The sequence below is a fragment of the Platalea leucorodia genome (genome assembly GCF_965183815.1).
Source record: "Platalea leucorodia genome assembly, chromosome: 1".
NCBI classification, from domain to species: domain Eukaryota; kingdom Metazoa; phylum Chordata; class Aves; order Pelecaniformes; family Threskiornithidae; genus Platalea; species Platalea leucorodia.
The window spans coordinates 157687113-157700658 of NC_138823.1; the positions used below are offsets into that span (position 1 = coordinate 157687113).

Here is a 13546-nt window from a genome sequence, read left to right on the forward strand (position 1 = left end):
CTTTTAACTCTTAATGTTTTTATGGAAACTTTTCCTCAAACAAATGCAACATAGGGATGCTATTAAAACCCAACAAATTTGAAATTAACATCTTGGTTTTCTTTAACATACTATAAAATCATTCTGCAGTATTGCCTTCTGCAAGATATCCTTTAAGAGAAAAGCACAGGATATTTTGAATAAAAATAACATCTGCAGTTTACAGCAGCTAGAACTGGAGCTGTGCTCACTACGTGCTCTGTGCCCATTTTAGACCTGGTGAGAATGACAACTCCTTTTGACCAGTGTCTTGCTTTGAATGAATGTAAATTACAGCAGAAGAAATGAATTAAAAAGACTAAGGCTCAGACTCTGGCTACCCAAAAACTTTAATCAGTTTAACTATGTGGTTTTGAAGTAAGCTGAATTGACGAACATTGTATTTAATTTTATTTAAAATAGGTTTACTTGAATTACCTTAATTTCTAACTCACAAAGTATATATCACCTGTGTGCATACATAGCTGTATATACATATTAAAGCCCCTGTCTATTGTGAGAATGGTGCAACACAAGATTAAAATACACAATTTTTATGTATTTCCCTGGGAAAACGGTATTTAAAGCATAGCTTAATCAGTAGCTTCTGACACCTGACCTTTTAGTAAATTACCCTTCAAAAATGCCTCCTCCCTGACTTCCCTGTAATTTCTCTGTACCAAGCACTACTGGTTGCTTTTGCATTAGTCTTTAGCAACTTTGAAGTACACACTCATTATATTACACGCTGGCATCACTAGGACTGTGTGCAGTTACCAGTAATAGTATGATGGCTGCTAATGTCACATCACAAAACTGAGATTTGTGAACAGTAAGCAAAAAATATGTGCTTTTGCATGACTAGAATTACAAGTCAAATTAATTTCATCTGACTAGATTGTACAATGTACTCATCTGCATTTAATCCAGTCAGCCTGTGCCTTCTCTACAGTCAAAGAAGATCTAGTCTTTGGAGCCTGAATGGAAATCATGTCATCCTAATTTCTTTGAATTACACTACAATTACACTACAACCACAACAAAGCACATGTAGAAGAGTCTGTTCTTCTCCGTTGACTCCCGCATCTTGGGAGGCAGTGATTAACTCTGTTGAGTTGCCTACCTTTTAGAAAAATTATATGCCACTGTTACATATATTAAGCTAAATGAGTCTTACCTTATTCATTTCACCTAGTCACCAGTAGTTATTTGAAAGGTTTTAAAAGAATACGTTACATTTTTTTCTTCATGTTATTATTGAAGAATAACAGACTTGTGGTATCAGAAATCCAAAAAGAAATGCCAAACTTCAAATGCTGGCCTTCAAAACAAGACTGGAAAAAAGAATAAAGGAAAAAATCTTAACGGAAATAAAAACCAAAGTTTTCTAGTGCTTTTACTGCCCAATGGAAAGCTGACCAAATCAGTGGAGAAACTCCTGGGACAGAGTCGTGTTGTCCAACTTTAGACATTTGTCATCTGCATCTGCAGTAGTCTCTTTAGGTTCCGTTCATATTTAATGCAGAAAAAGTAGGTGGTTTTACTTCACTGTCCTTTTAAATTTTTTTAAATGCCTGTCTTAGGATGACGTGAATAGCACTCTGCTGTTTCTATTTATTGGGTATAAAGAGAATCTTGATACCTCACTCAGATGGCCTCATCCCTGCAAAATTCAGTGCTATTAGTGCGTCTGTTTCTTTAGTGTACTGTCCTGCACTTTATTCTAACTTATTTTGAGGAAGTAAACAGGGGCTCTGCATTCCTGGGCATGGAAAACATTTACAGGAAGGCAAGATTGCTTATCGTAAAATCAACTTTATAGAGATCTCAAAAAAATTTATTCCACAAAAAATGGAAAAAATACTCAGTTGAATTACATAAACCAGATAAACTTTAGTGTTGTTACTCAGTGTAATGGATTCCAAGAAAAGGGGAAATAAAAGATACATTGAGTTCAAACTGTTCTTGACATGAAGCAATGCAGAACATATAAGCAGAATCAAGGCTTTCCCATGGGAACATTGGTCTGACTGCAATTTCCTAATAATGACTTCTGGTTCAGAATCATTCCTATAAAAACCTTAGTGCACGCAATCTAAAGACTGTAGTGACTGTGGATCGTTAGAGTCTGTAAGTCAGTTGATTCTGTGTTCTTAATTTATGGAAGTATAATGGGTGCTGTGTCTAGGACAGGAATGAGGGGAGGAAAAGAATGTGGGAGCAGTGCAATTCATTCTGAAATGAAGATGGGCAAAAATATGGAAAAAGTGAGGAACAGCAATGCAGACTAAACATAGATATGAATTGATATACTTGGCACCAAACAATTTACATATTTCCTAAACAAAAACTTCCAAGGCAAGACAAAACTTAAGGAGAATATACAGTCTCTGTCTAGATGTGGTATGCCTGGGCCTTTTAAAGGATTATTAACATCATAAAAATACAATACATAGATGAGAGAATTATATGGTAACACAAGTGGGGAGTGTTTTATAAGCAGGTAACTTGTTGAATTGCAAATAATTGCATCAGAAGAAGTGATCAGAAGACGAGATTTGTTATTACTCATTCAGAGTAGAAGTCGAATGTGAAACCTTTCACCTTATGCGTTAGGTTTTCTTATCTGGTGGGCACTGACTCGGCTGTGTTCAGAACATCAGAGCAGGTGCTGGCACAAATTTCTCAGTCATGGTCTCTCAGTCATGTCTGTGCCAACACAGTCAACCACATCAAATTCTTTCCAGTCGTTTACATTGACATACTTACCACATATTTTAAAACCTGGAAGGATGAAATTTAAATTGCAAAACAAAATTCCTGAAGTGAGATATTTACTTGAAATGTAGGTGTCTAATCCTTAGTGTGTGGAAACAGGGCTTGATGTGATTGCCTAAACATAGGTATCTAGTGCCGTTTGACTCACTGCTGCCATTCCAGCAAAGAGGTCCTTTGTCACATCTGCCATGCAAGTGTCTTGGATACCCTAGGGCATCTTAAGTGGTCCTAGATGACTACATTTAGACAAGTAGGTACGGTTTGTTCATTGTGTCAGTGGAACTTGTGTTGACCAAATGGTGATGTCTGCTTAAGGGTGGAATGTCTCTCTTGATGGCATTTTTCCAGGCCTTGGTTCTGTAATCAGTATCTCTGGCTGTGTAAGGAGGGGAGCTAGTATGTCTGTTGCTATGAAAGTCAGAAAAGTTGGGCAAACCTTTTGGTACTGTGAAATGTTGCAAGTGGGCAGATGAGAACCGATCTCTATCCTCTCTTACTTGGTAATAAATTATCATCCATGATAGCCAGCAAAGCTGTTCTTATCTCATGTACTGATCTGAAATCAGCTGGTGCTAAATCTGGTATGTTCATTTCAATGTAGTCAGCTTGTAGCTTCACTTTATTTAGTCTGGCCAGCAAAAAAAGGCAATTTGGTAATCGGGTTTTATTACTTAGATATTTTACAGCTAGAATGATGTTATTCTCTATTTCATTTTCCTTTGTGTATTTGGAAGGAGAGAATGAATGGCAATGAGTTGAGGTATTCTATACCAATGAGGAGAATGCACACTTTTGATGGACTGTGATTTAAGACATTTAAGACATCAAATGTAAAGGTGCTGATACAGCTTAACTGAATCATTATACGTGATAGTGAGACGTGTAGCATGTTCGCGTTTGTGTATGTTGTACAGCCTGGATTAGTCGTTCAGAACAATAAAGACATAATGCCTTAGTACAAGTCTTTGAAATCCACTCCCTGCACTAGATACATGAACCCCCTGGATGAATTAATAGTAAAGGATGTTATGACTCATTTTTAAGAAACTAATGTTATATTCAGTGTCAGGTAGAAGCCAAGGACTTGAGTAATGAGTTCTTAAAAATGTCAAACGTTCAAAAATAGCTACTTTCTATTGTTGAAAGGAAACGTGCAAGTTGAAATTACTTCTTATAGTTGCCGGACTCTTTGATCACTCATGTAAATATGGGATAAGTAGCCACTAGCAACAGAATTATACAAACAAAATTACTAACATCTTTATTGTAAGCTAAATATATTTTATTAATTCAAATATTTTTAAGGATCCCTGCATCAAAATAACAATTTTTCTAGTACTGCCAGCTTCCTAATAATTCCTGTGTATCGTATGTGTGCAGAGTTCTTTACCAGATCTGCAGAAAAAGGGGTTCCAGGCTGTTGTGGTTAACCCTGGCCAGCAGCTCAACCCCACGCAGCTGCTCACTCACTCCCCCACAGTGGGATGGGGGAGAGAATCAGAAGGATAAAAGTGAGAAAGCTCATGGGTTTAATAGGTAAAGCCAAAGCTGCGTGTGCAAGCAAAGCAAATTAGGGAATTCATTCACTGCTTCCCACCAGCGGGAAAGCAGGGCTTCATCACATGTAACGGTGACTTGGGAAGTAACTCCAAACGTCCCCCCTTTCTCCTCCTTCCCCCAGCTGCTGTTGCTGAGCATGAGGCCACACGGTGTGGGACAGCCCTTTGGGCAGCTGGGGGCAGCTGTGCCGGCTGTGTCCCCTCCCGGCTTCTTGTGCACCCCCAGCCTCCGCGCTGGTGGGGCGGGGTGAGAGGCAGAGAAGGCCTTGGCTCTGTGCAAGCACTGCTCAGCGATAACAAAAACATCAGTGTGTTATCAACACTGTTTTCATCACAAATCCTATGAGCTACTGTGAAGAAAATCAGCTCTCTCACAGCCAAAACCAGTACAAAGGCCTAACCCAAACATCAGCAGTGAGAAAGTCAGCACAAGAGAGTTTTTGAACGAAGCAAGGAGGCGATGGGCAGAAGTTTAAGTTCCCTCTAGCCAGAGGGACATAATCTTACGTCTGGAGTATAGAGACCATGGTACTTACAGAAAGGTATACAGCTGGGTCAGTTTAGTCATCTCTTTAACAGCAAATGCATGAGTTGGCATGTGTCAAACTCACACACTTCTTGTCTCAGAGTTATTTCTGCTCCTTAGGCAAACCTAAGACTGTCTTTGGAGCAGATCCTATAACTAACTCATAGCACACTTTGGCTGCCCAGCAGCAGAAAGGGACCTTACAGCTACTTTAAGATTTTCTAGCACAATGAGAAACCTGAATAGGAGGGAAGGAGTCATTTCTACTGGGCACTTTGAAGCGCCAGGACACAGTTTCCATCAGAAGTCCTGGTTTAAGTGCTTTCCTTTTGAAGGCTTTTAACAAATGCAAATTACAGGAGGCCGGTGGTTACTTTAACATGTCAGGATTTGTTAAGCTTCTTGGTAGTTCCCAGGATAAGAAGATGAGTAGCGTAAAGTTGTCCCTGTGTGCACTCTTACCAGGTGTTGTGTGCATGGCTTTAGCACACCTGGGGAGACCCCTGTCTGCTCTGCAGCAATGTGGTGTTGAACATCTCTGCTACTATTAACAGGGTGTATCTGCTAATCATTTTTTTTCCGTGAAAGTGAACAAGAAAACTTCCAATCAGTCTTTAAACAATGCAGATTCTTTGTCATTGCAACTTCTTTTGCAAATGACATTTATCTCCCTCGGATTTACATGGTGGATGTTAAGAATTTTTGATTTAGAGACCATTCAGGCTTCTGTTTGTACACTCAGTAGAAATGTGTTTTAGTGGTTTCTGCAAATGCCAACAAGTTGATAACAAATAGAACATATTGTGGAACCGCTGTGCATCATTTCTAAGCTTTACATTGTATTTGCAACTCCTGATGTGCACAAAGTCAGGAAATAAAACTAATTTTCTTCCAGAATACTGATGATGGGGACATGAGGCTGCCAAATTAAGTAATTAAGTCATTTCTTGGAGCATCCTTTTTCTGTGATTTTGCAGAGCAGGTCAGGTTGAATGAATGAAGGAGGGTGCCCAAAGTATTTGCAGTGTTCTTGGTGCCATGGGCTGTTGTAATTGCTGCTGAGAAACTGTTTATCACTCTATTCCTAGAAAATTGCCTGGAGACTGGCTGATGTTCCTTTTGCTATGACAGAAGCCAAATTAAAGAAGCGTAGGGGTGCTCTACAGTGCTTGTCTGTAGGCATACTTTTTAGAGCTGTCCAAAATGAGCCTAACTGAGGAGTATAATTCTGCCATTCTAGCAGGGAATTGAATGGCTGTTCTTCAGAACTGATTTTATGTGAAATTATGTTAATTTTGAAAAAAATATTTTTAGAATTGTATTTGAAAACAATTTTAGAAACATTGTTCAAGAAACATTGGACTACTACTATTTAGCAAACACTGGATTCATGTGGAAAACCAGGATCTTTTTGGTGTACCTGTCTAAGTGCAAGTACACTCTGGGTAACTACACTTGAATTAGTCACTGTGGGGCCCCTTCATTGTCTGCAGAAATATATCCAATGAATGAAGTCCATGCTGACTGCTTACATAGATATAAGAAGTGCTTCCTAGGAGGCCCTATGAAGATACCCTACATTGCCTTAGATATTTACATTTGCAGCGTAGACACCTAACGCTAGTTGAAGTAGAGCCTACGATTTATGCCCACAGAGCGTTCCTAGGGATGCAGTGGGGCTCTGCAAATATACAGCAAACTCTGTAGAGAGCAATAAAGTAATACCTTAGGTTTTATCATTTTAACCACCCGGGGACACCAATTTAAAAAAAAAAACAAAAAACCAAAAAAACAATATTTATTCAGGATTTTAACTGAGGAACTTTCTTATGGTCATTCTAATGGCACTGGAAACCTCATTAAGTCCATATTTTCCTTCTTTATCTCTGAAGTAAATGAATATTACGTAAAGCAAAAAAAACATTAAACAGTCAGGACTGTTGTCAAAAAGGCCATCACAGCTTACTTCTCTAATTAAAAAAAGAGATTTTTGTTTCCTGTGACACCTCGTATACCACTTGTAGCTCCTAACAAGTGTGACAGTTGCTATGAATACACAAGATCTGTGGCAGTTATGTTTCCCTTATTTTTCACCTTTAACCATATCTACGATAGTCCAGTTTCAAGATTCTTCATTTCATTTAATATTTCATTTAGTCTTTTCCATATCTGTACAATATTTGCTAAGTTAACGTCCAGCTAATTTCATCATGAATTGGGATGGCTAAAGTTACCTCTTTACTTGGCCTTTAAATAAAAATAAATATATTAAGTGATTTGCTTTTCCTTTTGCTATCTTAGTTTATTTAAAAGTATTGCTTCCTTGCTACTTTTTACAAACATTGTTGGAGAAGGTGAGTGATATAACCATGTGCACTAAATATTGACATTCTCTCTGTTATACGTAGCACATTCTACACTGCTATTAACAACTTTAATTTCATAACAGTAAAAAACTTTACAATTTTAATATTTTATCTAGCTTCAGTGGGAAATAATGCAGTATGACTTTGTTGTAGGCATAAATAAAGAAGCAGCTTAGTTCTGAGAATAGTTAGCATTATTTTTCTTGATGTCATTCAGAATAGGATTTAATGTAATATGTAGCTGCTAAATTTACAGATAACTGCAGTTAATCAGCAGACTGCGCACTTCAGTCTGCTTTTCCTCTGTTGAAAAATTTCCTTTCCAAGTTTTAGCATATAACTTTACTAAAGAGAGAAAGGGTTGTTTGGGTCACAATTTAATAAAGTATTTGAACATTTAGATTAGGAAAGTAATGAGACTTAAACATGTCTTTAAAATTAAACTCATGTATAAATGCATTCTGAAGTACACTGGAGCAGAAGGACTGAGAGACATTCTCTCTTTCAGAGATAATCCATTCTTTCAAACTGTGGCTCATTCTTTCCAGTTTGATTATGTTTATGGAAGTTGATAAATCTCATATTTTCTTTGACCTCATTGACATGGAATAATCAGCTGAAATTGTACCAGCTTGTGTGTCTAAGTTTTGAGTTCCTGAGGCTGAATTTTCTACTGAGGTCAATTGGCTTGAGGTGTTGCATTGCAAAAATGTGTTGGAATAAACATATTCTCATCACGTAGAGCAAAGAGTGAAAATAATGCTATTTATTTAGCCTTCAGAGCTATTTAATGGAAAACTATATCATTTCACAGTCAATTTTACATATCAGTAAGTGGTTTCTGCATATATTTTTTTCTGTGCAGGTCAACTTCTATGTAAGGGTGAAGGCAATTTATACCCTTGGACACAGCGTATCTCTGATTGCTCTTACAACAGGAAGTATAATTCTTTGCCTTTTCAGGTATGTATTTTTCATGAGTAAATATGAACAACAATAAGATAATTTAACTGTTGTCTCGTTGCTCTGATATTTAGAAAATGCATCGGTTTTACACTTTTCTCAATTAAACAGATGACAATAATGTAATGCTAACTTGTTTTTTGCTAGCACCAGTCATATTAAAAAATTTCAAAGCACTTTACAAATTTACAGACATTACAGCCCATGTAAGAAAGAATAGTCATTTAGGAACAGATTATATAAAGCATTTTCTATTTGATTATTAAAATCAACACCTTGAATTGCTCTTGAAAATTAGTAGGATGCTGGTCTCAACACTGGACAAGTGGGCAGCCATATTTTGCAGAAGCTTCTGAGTGGTCTCCAGGGGTACTATAATCAAAGGTAATCATGAATTTGTCCAAGTGGGGTTGTAGAGGTATGGATAATTGTGCTGAAGGATAGTGCTGGGCGTGCAATGTTTTTGTTAGGCAGTGTTAGGAAAGGCAGTACTGTCTGTTGGTTTTGCCTAATTTCTGGGAGTTTTCCGAGACTGAAAGCAATCTCCAACTGGTAAAAGAATTTGCAAATTGATATTATCAGTATCATAGCTTTTCTCAGTCTCTCCGCCTTCATGCCTTTGTGTATCACTTCTACCTGTCTAATAGAATAGCCTTTATATTCTCCATTATAAACTTCACACAACTTTTCCGTTCCACTCTGCACCAAGAAAAACAAGAAAATGCATGTCTCAGATTTGGTAGAAAAGAAGTGCACGTAATATGTAGAGGATAGCATGTTGTTTGTCAGAGCCTCATTCCTCTGATGAACTATTCCTATGCTGAGTTCTGTAAGCCTTTCAGTCTGCCATCAAATTTTCTCAATATTTAATTATTCAGAGACTGTTCAGAGCAGATACATAACCCATAATTATATTTTGGAACATCTTTGAAAAAAATTAATTGTGTCACCCATGGTTATCTTCTTTCTACCAGCAGATGCTACAGGCAGATCATGCATTTTCAAAACTGTTAAAACCTAATAACCCATTTAAGACAGTGTGTTACAGATATCTGAATGTTGTCCATCAATCACCAGAAGTCAGTTATAACTAACAGATCAAGAATTTCAGAGGTATACTCAAAACCTTCAACTTCAGTTTAAATATCCAAGTTGAGAACTCCCCAATCTCTCTATTGAGTCAGTGGAAAGACCCAGGCTTTTCAGGGGGGAACATAGGGTCTTCCAAGTCTGCCTCTAAAGAAGCCTGTTTCTCTGTTATCTACAGGGAGCATAGGGGCCTCCTGACATACTGAGTTAAATTAGCAACCCAAATAAGTTGTAAAAATACCCGGTTCAGAATAGTTTCCCAAGCACGTAGCAAGCATCCAGTTGTTTATGGAAGGGTGCAGCTGAACCAGTTGTAAATTATCAATAATGGAAGTGAATGCAAATAGCTATGTGTGTATGTCTATGTGTCTCTCAGACATGTTGTAGGTCATCCCATACATCATGGTCATTTTTAAGGACAGAGTTTGGAAAATAAGAATGTTTCTGTAAGTTTTAACTTCTCGCAACTCAGCTGGTAACACCTCCTATCCAAGAAACATGCGTTGCCCTGAAAGGTCCCAGGGTTCTTTATAGAGAATGTCAATATACTGTTTAGAAAGATCAATCACTCACCCCTGAAACACATTCACCTTTGAATGTAACCAGCAAACTTTCACCTTGCTGTGTTTAAAAGGGAGAGCAAAGAACAACTCTTCTAACTGAAACTATCTAAAGGAGATTTGGTAGTTAAGCAGTGAGTTAAAAATCAGAAGGTACTAATGCTGTAGGGTTGTCAAAATCCTGACTTCATCCAGCAGGATTAGGATTTGAGCTCTGGATTTTAGTAACACAAGAGATTATTAAAATTGTGCATTGCTGGGTTTGTATTTGTGCAGTATTTTTAATAAAAGAAAACATGGAATAATGTGGAGTTTAATTTAATTGTAGGTAATGTGTTCATGACAAGGAAGTGGAAATTCTTTTTTAAGTATTACGACTTGACTTCTGCGGTCCATTCTATATTGTTGCGTACTGTCTGACAGAACAGATAGAGCCTTGGGGCTTTGCAGTTGTTCACAATATCAGCTATAAACACATGAAAGGCCGAACTGTTGGGTGGGGAAAGGAGAGTTGTTTCTGAAAGTTTCCATGCAGTTGCAATATTCTGTTTTGCTTTTCTTCCGAAGAACTGGACTTGATTTTAATCTTTACAGAAACATTACATGGGTTCTCATTATTAATATCTGTAAAGGGCACATTTAGAACCATTGTAAAAGGAAAGGATTTTATATCTGGCTAATCTTTTAATCTCAAAACAAAGACATTAAACATGAATATCTGTAAATACCTTGCCAGACTAAGCTGACAGCATTTTTCAAGTTACTATGGTGCCACTCCCCACATAATACTCTATGCACTTATTATGATTAAAGCTAATTGGGAACTTTCCGGCACAATATTTTCCTGTTGGAGGTTGCCAATTTGTCAGGCACATTCTTGTTTCTGCAAACTTAATTTCTAAACAGCAAAGCTAATAATTCTGATTTTGTTAAAAGAAGTTGCTTTACCCGTCTTAGAATGCACGTTTCTATTTCTTATTTTTAATGTCTAAGTTTTAATATATCATAAAATTTTAGAAAAGTGGAAATCAAAATGATTGAAAATAAATAGTATTTTTCAGATATTTTAAAAAAGGTTGGTTTGTTCCAACTCAGAGTGAAAATAAATTGTAGAACAGCATATTTCTACGTAACACTGACATTCTAGATCTTACTATAGATCTCACTATACTTCTGTCAGGGTTTCTCCTGTATAACAAAACCTTCCAAAAAAATGTCAGTTTCTCTGATATGTGTTTCCTATCAAGGAGGAAAATATGAATCTCCATCATGTCTATAAGATGTGCTCTCATGTGCATCAACTGTCTGTAAACGTTCCTCACATGGTAGTTTTGTATCATGAGGTAGTCATATCAAAGGAGTAAACATGATAGCTTTCGTTTCATTGTTAAAAGAACAGCATTTCTTTGTTATTCTGAAGCATCATATATATCCCAAATAAAAATACTTTCTTGCCCACTACCTCCAAAATGTTGGTTTGACAGACTTTTATATATCCAACAGTTATTATTTCAGCTACTGAATGGGATGAAGAACTAATCATCTATATTAGTTACTCAGGAAAAATATTTTCTTCCCATTTGCAGCTTGCATGTATCTGAATTCCATAGGAACATACAATGCAGTCCAACATAATCGTGATATTTCACTTTTTCTCAGAACCCGTTTCAGCAAAGGACATGCATAGCCACAGAAATCACTGGATTTTTGACAACTGTTTTAAGTTCAGCCTGGTATTATGTCCTTTGCCGAACTGGGGGCTAGCAAAATGCATCTGTTATTTATTTCCCTACACTCACTGTAACTATCCTTGCTTTGGTAGTTTCGGAATGGATTATTTAGTGGTTTTTGGTAAAAATCAAAATGTGAAGACTACTTGGAAGCTGCCACTGCACACCACCATAACATCCTATTGCATCTTCATTCTTTCATTGCTCGTACTTGCTAAAATGCCCTGGCTTCTGGCTTATTTCCAGGTGCAGTTCAAGGTGCTGATTTTGACCAAAAAAACCTCTTAGCAGTTTGGTTTCTGGGGATTTGCTATAAAAAAAAATCTGTTAAATGGGAAAATCTGGAAGGGAATGTCTTTTAAGTGAAAAGCCCTCAACTTATAACTTGCTTCCCCTGAGCACTCATTCACTTACTTGGAATATTTAATTTGTCATTTGTTTGTCAGGCTTTCACATGGCTGCTGGACTAAAGAGTAAGTTTTACATCTCACTGGATAGAAAGGATAGGCGATCGATCTAATGTTTTGAATGCAAATTGTTCCTGCATACACTCACGTCATAGGATGAAAAGCCATTATATAGCAAAATGCAGGAGTTAGTTAGTTAAATAAAAAATTAAATCAGAAAATAACAGGTGAGAGCATGTCTGAAATATATCCAGGATAATCAAAGTTTTATTTGCAAGAAAAACACTGGGATCAGTGCACACACAGAAGAATAATAATCTATGTTTATTGTCATCTTATGTTAAAGTGTGGGAGAAATACCACTGGGATCTTTTGGTCCGTGATACTGAAAAGGAGTAAGAGATACTTTATTTGTATATTTTGGACAGCCTATAATGATGATGAGGATGATAAAAGAAAACAGCAAGGCAGCACTGACAATGTGACAGAGGAGGAAAGGGTAGGCTCTTACTCAAGGTTCATATTACTAAGAAATGACCAGAGAGTAACAGAAGTCTATTCAAGAGCTTTTTGTCTCGAAATCTAAAATGCCTGTTTTTAAATCTCTTAGAAAACTTCATTGTACTCGGAACTACATCCACCTGAACCTGTTCCTCTCTTTCATTCTAAGAGCAATCTCTGTTTTAGTCAAGGATGATATTCTCTATTCCAGCTCCAACACAGCTCACTGTCCAGAGGATCAAACCTCATGGGTAATAAACCTAATTTGCTACCTGGTATAATACTATTGTGTCACTAAATTTTCCTCCCGGATCCTTTTAAATATTTAGGAATACCAAGCTGTCAGTGTAGACAATTCTGTAGCGAATATAATGACTAGCAAAATGGTCTATTAGAAGTAGCCAGAGAAAGGAAGTTGCAGCACAAGTAAGAGAAGAGAATGTTGTTTTGAAGAAGAGAATGTTGTTTTGAAGAAGAGAATGTTGTTTTGAATGTCCATGAAGGGACAACATGTCATCTGCCAAAACAAATCATGACCAGCTATAGCTCAGAAGTATGGCCACTGCATTAAACAGCTGGGAGAGTTTAAGACAAACAGGGGTGCCATCAGCTGGGAACGATTAAAGGCAGCTCATCTGGAAATGTTCCAGCAGCTTTGTCACGGGTCCAGGAATTGGACAGGTATCGATGGAGGGAGAGAAATGAGTCAGGGAATTAAATATTTGCAGGAGATGTCTTTATTAACTCCTCTGTACTTTGTAGCTCTGACAGAAGTGTTGTCATCTGCATTCTTGGCAAGCTAATATGTTGACTGCATTTTCATGCACAGGGGTTAAAAAAAATCTCAAGTCTTGCTGTTAAAAGGCTGACCACTATATGATAGTCCCCATTCTCTGCCTCCGTTGTTTCAGTCAAAAGTGCTGCAGAACCCTACAAATATTGCTGAATACCTTCTGAATTTAATTTACTACAGTTTAAGCTTGTGAGAAAAAAATGGAAGGAAGTTTACATACATGCTTTATACAGTTTATATTGATAAAGTCATATTG

General features: G+C 37.2%; 1 protein-coding gene across 1 annotated transcript in view; it reads left to right on the plus strand.

Moving 5' to 3' along the window:
• The window catches only part of VIPR2 (vasoactive intestinal peptide receptor 2), a 61430-nt gene that overhangs the window by 30716 nt on the left and 17168 nt on the right, over positions 1-13546 (plus strand). The window contains exons 5-6 of the mRNA XM_082309580.1: positions 8113-8210; positions 12607-12748. Coding sequence (XP_082165706.1) covers positions 8113-8210; positions 12607-12748 — 240 coding nt within the window. The remainder of the gene's footprint in view (positions 1-8112; positions 8211-12606; positions 12749-13546) is intronic.